Consider the following 7,378-nt stretch of genomic DNA (forward strand, 5'->3'; position numbering starts at 1 on the left):
GTGAAAAAAAATTCCAGCATGAAAAACTCCTTTGATATTTTTTTCAAACGAGACGCAAGCACAGTATTTTGAAACAAGAGCACCAAACGAATTTATGAGATTCACTGCAAAACCAAGGGGCTGCAAAAGCTTCTTTAAAATGGTCTTCAGCCCTTCAGAAATGAAAGTGCAGGCCATGGTTGCAACACCAAAGTGAATGGGACACATCATACAAGAAATCCTCATTTGCTGTATTATTCCCAAGATCCTACCTTCCTCTAAATTTTATACTGAAGAGCTACACAGAGCCTTTAAAAAGCATCAGGCGAACAATTTCCTGCTTTTTCTACCTGTCTGCATTTGGATTCAGCCCTTCACCATTTCCAGTGTTTGGTTTATGGTCCAATCTCATTTTCCTACATTAAGCACCAGGTCTTTCAGCACACACCATGAGGCGCCTGTACCAGCCAGCAGCTCCATGACCTCTGTCAGTCTGGATCTACTAGGACGGGGCCAAGGAATGATCTGGAAACAAATGCAACTATTTACAAAGGTGAGAATATCATTTCAGCCATATCACCAGGCAGGTATGTCATCACAAGATCAGTAGGGCAAGAAATGCTTAGAGCAGAATTTACTTCATGAATACTTCAACCTGGTGTTTCCTGAATGAAGGGCAGCGGTCAGCACTGCTTGCTAGAAAGGACTGTAAGGCAGAGGTACTGCCAAAGCATATGAATGCTGCCGGCAGCATTAAGTCTGTTTGAACATTAATATTTAAGTGTACTTTGAAACTAAGCCATTTAATAGCTGCAGTTAGTCAAGTAGCATTTTGTGTTATAAGGAGTATGCATTGCTGGCTAAAGATCTGGCAACCAAAAGTGCTATGGCTAGTTGATTTAACTTCAATGGCTGCTGGTTATTTAGCCCAGAACCCCATCTGAAAGAAAGACAGCCTGACAAATTATCATTACTTCAAGAAAAAACAGAGTCTGGCAAGGTTTGTATCTACCTGTGATGAAATGAAGAAAGAAAAACAAACCCTGAACCACAATTATGTCTCATTAGCAAGTCAGTGCCAATTAAGGCCCCACTTTTTGCCCACCTGAGCTTGGATTTGCTTGTTTGCTGAAAGCAATTTTATTCAGAACAAGAGCTGATCTTCATCTAATCATACTTAACACAAAGAATGTCAAAACAACAATAGTTTCCTTCTTAAGCATGTTTGATACTGCTGCCATAACAACTTCAGCTTACAACAAAGATATATTCATTCCCCCCAGTGTTTATTAACAGGCTGTTTGATAAAACCCACTTCATATTATTAGTTCAAATATACTTACTAACAAAAACCGGTAAAGACCTCCCCTATATTTAAAAATGTACATGAAAGCTTTTTTTAAAGGAGTATTATTTTTACCAGAGGCCAATAAATGAATCTCTATTTTTTAAAAAAGCATATTTGCCAGAAAATCAAGCAAAGCTATAAAACACCTCTGACTTTGGTCGCATAAATAAACTTTCTGATTGCTTATTTGTAATCCCAGAATATTGTATTACAGCTGTGCTGTCAGGCTGCAAGATAGGAGTTTCAGTGCCAGTGGAAGCCCAAACCCATTCAAGACTTTTATTTAAAGGATGGATTTTCACACAGGCAGACTATTCGTGACTTATTTAGCCAAACGGCTCGCTAAATTATAATGATAATAATAAGCAGGAAAAGCCAGGAAGTGCTGCCCAGCACCTGGCCAGGGGCCTCGTGTTTTTGGCCAGAGACATGATTACAACCCCACAGTGCCTGGGACACGTTACAGAAGAAACCCTTATTTCTTATCTTATTCCCAACATCCTTCCTCCCTCTAGATTTTATACCGAAGAGCCACGCAAAGCACTTAAACAGCATCACAGCTAGCAATTTCCTGGTTTTGTCGTTTGATTAAGCCCTTTATCCATTCCTAGGGTTTGTGACACCTGGGTTCCCAGTCCTACCTCACGGACATCGCTGTCCTACATTACAGCACCAGATCTTTCGGCCGGGGCCGCGCACACACCCCCGGCGGCGCCTGGGGGAACGCACCCCTGCTCCCGCCGCTGCCCCGCGGGGTCCCCCCCTCTCCCGGGCCGCCGCCCCCGGGAAGGTCAGCCGGGCAGAGCCCGGTGTTCCCGCGGCCGGCCGGGGAAGGCGGCGGCCGGGACACCCCCGCGCCGGCCCCGCGAGCCGCCCCCACCCGCGCCGCGGCTGCGGCAGCGCTGAGGGCGGCCGGGGGGACCCCCGCGGGCTGGGGGCGGCTCCGCGGCGGCCGGGGGGGGGCCCAGCGGGGCGGCGGGCGCGGCGCTGAAGGACATTTTATCTGCCGGCGGTGCCCGGCCCCCGGAAAATGGCTGCCGGGGAGCGGGGCCCGAACGCGGCCGCGCCGCCCGCCCGGCGCGGGGAGCGGCGGTGAGCGATGGCGGCGGCCGCCTCGTACCTTTGAATTTGAGCTCGTGCTGCGGTTCGAGGCTAAGGACCTGCTCCGCTTTCGCCATGTTCCTCCTCCTCCTCCTCGGCGGTGGCGGCACCAGGCGGAGAGAGGAAGGGACGGGGAGGGAGGGGAAGGAAGAGGGGAGGGAGGGAGGAAGGGAGGGAGGAGGGAAGGCGGGCGGGGGGCGCGCCCGGTAGCGGGTTCACCCTTCTCCCGGGTGCCGGTTCACCCTGTCTCGGCTGGTCGTTCGCTCGTCGCTCGGGTGCTGTTTCCCCCTCGCCCGGGTGCTTGTTCACACTCTCCCGGCGGCCCCGGAGCGGGGACAGGCGCGGCCGGCGGTCGGGCGGCGGCTGGCGGCGCACACGCTGCCGGGCAGGGCGGGCGGGAGGCGGGATGATGCAGCACGGAGGGGCCCGCGGAGAGGCTGCGGCGCCGCCTGACGTGAGCCCGGCTCCGCCGTGAGGGGCCGTGGGGGGAGGCTCCGTACCGCTGCTCCTCGGGCGCTTCTGTGGCCGGAGGTGCCCCCCCGGAGCCTTACGGAAAGAAAGAGGGCTAATAAATAACGTTTAATCGTCACTGGAAAGCGTGATTTGTAATAAACGCCTTGTTATCCTCAAGCAGCGTGTTATTTCAGGCCTCTACTCCGTGTGGCCTCAGGACTGCAGAGGAAGCCCTCGGGCCCCTCGCCGCCCTTCCGCGGCTTCCAGCGCCGCCGGGATCTCCGGCCAGGCACGGGGACGGGCAGGGAAGCGCTCCCGGGAAAAGGAGGAGCTGCCGTGTCCGCAGGGCTCGGGGCGCAGCGCTACAGCGCCAGGGCAACCCTGGGAACGGGCATCGAGCTGCAGGAAATACTCGCTTTTTAATGAATTAAAACCAGAACTTCAGGTCACCTCAGATTTTAAGACATCCCCCCCTCCCCTTTCTTAACAGTAACCAAAGTTTTGAGTTGCTCGTTAGGGTTTTTGTGTTTGTTTGTTTTGGAATGGTTTGTGGTGGTTGTGTTTTGGGGATTTTTTTGTTTGTGTTTAGTTTTGGTTGGTTGGGTTTTACTCCAAAGGTTTAAAGCATTTTTAAAATGCACAGCATGATTTAATATAAAGTGCTGCTTTATTGATAGCCCTAGGCTAGTGTAATTACAGCAACACTACGCTTTTTGCTCCCCTCTCTCCTCAGGTTGTTTTAAAAATTTGAAAAGTTCCTAAGAATTTATAAAGCATCGCTGTAACCTCTCAAAGGCAGGAGTTTGGGATGCCCCTGTTAGAAACATGCTGGTCTTAAAAACTGATAATTTACGTACATTACTGGACTTTATACATACTGGACTTTATACATGCAGGACTTCAGGAGGAGATGCCATTTGCAGAAATAAAAAGCTTCCGAAGAACAGCAACTCAAAGCACATGGTTACGTTTGGTCCCAGGCAGGGCTGATGAGCAAACAGGTGAGAGGTGAATAAAAATGTTAAAATGTTGCGAAAATTCATTTTCTCACACCAATACAATCTACGTGATGCAGTGCACCTCCCCCTCACACAAATTCTTTGTATCATGTTGTTTGACTCAATAAATGCCAAAAATGCATAAGGTACTTAAAAAGAACTAGACTTATAACAAGAGTGTTGCTCTCCTTTCCGGCAGTAAGAGCAATGTCAGATGAGGGATGTATATGTTAAAATGAACACCCCTAAGGAGGACAGTGGCATTCACTGCTCTGAGCACATCTGCAGTGTTTATACCACACCTTCAGCTGCTTCTGTCCACCACAATCCCTGTTTGTCTGCTCACGTGCTTTACTACCTCCAATCCCATTTCATCCTTTTTGTTGTGAGACATCTTTCATTCCATGCCAAAACAAACCAAACCCATAGTTGTATTTAGTACAAAACTCTTAGTTTTGCATAATACAAGTGAAACCTGACAGCTCTTTCCAGCCAGGACAGTGGGACTGATTTTTTTAAGCATCAGCACTGCAGGGCAATACACTCAAATACTGCTTTTCTTCCTTAAATTCTTTCTCTTTTGGAGAAAGAATGGTCATATTTCATACAGGGGTGCACTTTCTTTTTTTGCTCCGAGGAGTGTGGGGGGGTAATTTTTAGCCTAAACTACAGGTTATGTCATAACATTTTAGATCTCAAGGCAGGAGAGAATTGAGTTCGCTCATACTTTGCAGCTTTCTTGGCTGGTACTGTGGGAAGGTTACCTTCTTTTACTTAATCTCTGAGGTTTTATTTTATAAACAGATTCCCTCTGTAAGCCAGGCATTCTTGGACCAGTAATTAGTAGAAAAGACAAGCTTTATACATAGCTGTAAATTAATTGCAAACTAATGGCAAGGAGTAAGAGAGAAAACTTTACACAGCATATAGTCATGCACAATAAAAAACTCTAAAGTAAACAACTATTAAGTGTTGCTGCCCCGACCTTTCTGAGTTTTACTTTTCCTGAAAGAAGTACAAAGAACCCCCTGAAGCATTTGATGATCCTTCTCTTAAAGGATTTGCCAAGATGTATCACCTTGCCCTAATTGGCAGCTCTGAACTTACCTGTTTGTATTTGAAGGACTCGCCCACGTTTTCATCCAGGCTGAAGGTTTTATAAAGCACAGCCTTGTTTAAGTTGAAAGTTTATGAAGTCTAATGAATGTAGGTTGTCAGGGTTTTGTTGCATGTAAATAATGTGTGTACATTTAATGCTGTGTAGGTCAGATTCACTGAAATCGGTGTGCGTGGAGGTCACCTGCAATACCACATCCCTGTTCCACAGACAGCCCTCTTTGGCAACAATTCGGCCACAAGACTAAAACGCAATTTGTTGCCCACGTGGGTTTTTGATTAACAGGAGAAAATTGGGATGAACACTACAGGGAAACGCTTGAGAGCACCAAAAAACTTTGTACTGAAACAATTTTAAAGAACAAGTTCATCTGTTGCCAAAATTTCTACCTTAGAAGCTATGAAAGACTTGATCCAAGTGAAACATTCTCATTGTGTATGTGCAAATCAGGTAGTTTGCATTTAGTTCCCCAGATTCCCTATGCAAACATATGCAAATATCTTTTTCTCTCTATTCCAGCATATTCCTTGTGTCTACCCTTCTTATCCTCTCCCCAATGCACGTTCATGCCATCTTAGACAAACCCATCTGACACTCTTCAAAAGCAGTTTGCTCACATCTAATAGGATAACTTCAAAATAGCAGGTAATGATAACTTTAACTTACTCCAGCTCTCTGGTAAACAAAAGATGACACAGTATGTGTTTCCTGCATAGGAACTGCACCCCCTTGCTTAGTAAAAGCTTGTATCCAACCTCTTCAGGTGAAACAGCGGTTCAGAAGCAGGAATTTTTTGTTTATTTAGCTTTTGAAGGCTGCTATTAAGTCAACATGTTAGATGTGTACCCCAGATTGAAACAGCAAAGCCACATCTTTTAAACATCATATAAGACAAGTGAGTTAACTGCAGCCAACTCCATATTTTTGGGTACTACATAAGCAGCAGAGCAGTGGTTTAAAAAAAGCAAGTTACCAACCAGCTGGCTGTACTAACAAACAAGAGAAGATCCCTTCCCAGCACAATAGGCCCCACAACACTATGCAGATATTAAAAGCACTTGATAGTTTTGATTGACAGAAGCCTGGCCTAAGCAGTTGAGAACTGTGCATTTCATGCAGTCTAAGGTAAAAGCAATGTATTAAATAACTTGGCCCTGCTAGAATTTGTCAGGCCTTGCCCTGCTTGGCAAGACTGTGTGTGGCCTGCAGTTTCTCAGACATGGTGCTGCAGAGAAAGGAAGTGTTACACAAAAGCTGCATTCTCTCTGCTGTTTCCCCCCATCCCTTCTTTGCACAAGATCTTCTGCCTTTGTCTGTGTGTACATAAACCAGGGAAAAGCTCCAGTTTTTGAACACCAGTAGTCAGGACTTCTGGAAAACAGCTATTCCAGTCATTTGTACATGTAAGCTATTACTTACATTCCTCTTCTATAATTAAATTGCTATAGAGACTGTTTTTTAAGATGTGGAGAATTTTGGAAGCATTTATAAACAAGCCAGCATATTTATAAACAAAGCTTTTTATTAATAAAATGTTTACACCTTTTTTTTTTTTTTTTTGCACAATACATCAGACTGGTAGTGATTTAGCATGTTATTACACTATAAAAGTTTATTATGGATGCTGAGGCTGAAAAGGCTGTTTACATTATGTCAAATCAACATTTCTTTATTTGCATTCTATGCACTATATGGGAGTGTAACAATTCAAACAAAAAGGAGAGAACAAAAGCCTGGTTTTCCTCATTAGCATCTACAAACCAACAATACAGACAAACCTGTACACGCTCTCAGGACCAGCCCAAGAGAAGACTAAAAAAAAGTCTCAAAACATTCATAAGCTTGGGAATTCATCACTACAATATCTCATCACTAGTAATCTGACTACACTTCATGCAGTGAAGCAATGGTTGGAAATTTGTGCAGTTTACAGTGCTGCAAATGCTCTGTAACTTTGAGCGGCTTACGTTTGTTTTAGTAAGAGATAATACAGTAAGAAGGCACAGACCTTTCAACCCTTGTAACAGGTTAACCCCATCCTAGGATGAAAAGGCAGAATGTTGTTATGAGTGACAAGAATTGCTGATACAAAGGTTAACCTTCACATCTAATTTTACAGGCAAACATTTACTACACTGCAAGAGCTCTATGCATATCAGGTTATTTTTGTGTCCTGAACACACAAATGCAGTTTCTCGTTAAGAAAAAACCCTTTTTTTTTCTTGATTGTCCTCAGTGTGGGGGGGTACAAGTGGGAAAATTGCCAGGAAGTCTTAAGTGTCTCAGCTACAGAATGCAATCCATTTCTGTGCCTTAATTAATTCACTGTCACAGTGTCAGTGTTGGATACACATAATTCAGAAAGAGGAAGTACAAGAAAGA

The 7,378-nt window shown here is 45.3% G+C and overlaps 1 protein-coding gene across 1 annotated transcript in view; it reads right to left on the reverse strand.

The window, feature by feature from the left end:
- The window catches only part of VAPB (VAMP associated protein B and C), a 33,466-nt gene extending 30,669 nt beyond the window's left edge, over window positions 1–2,797 (reverse strand). Inside the window, exon 1 of the mRNA XM_032127146.1 lies at window positions 2,448–2,797. Within this exon, the coding sequence (XP_031983037.1) occupies window positions 2,448–2,505 (58 nt within the window). The 5' untranslated portion in view covers window positions 2,506–2,797. The remainder of the gene's footprint in view (window positions 1–2,447) is intronic.
- Between the last annotated feature and the right edge of the window lie 4,581 nt (window positions 2,798–7,378).

Source organism: Corvus moneduloides, chromosome 17 (assembly GCF_009650955.1).
Source record: "Corvus moneduloides isolate bCorMon1 chromosome 17, bCorMon1.pri, whole genome shotgun sequence".
Taxonomy (NCBI): domain Eukaryota; kingdom Metazoa; phylum Chordata; class Aves; order Passeriformes; family Corvidae; genus Corvus; species Corvus moneduloides.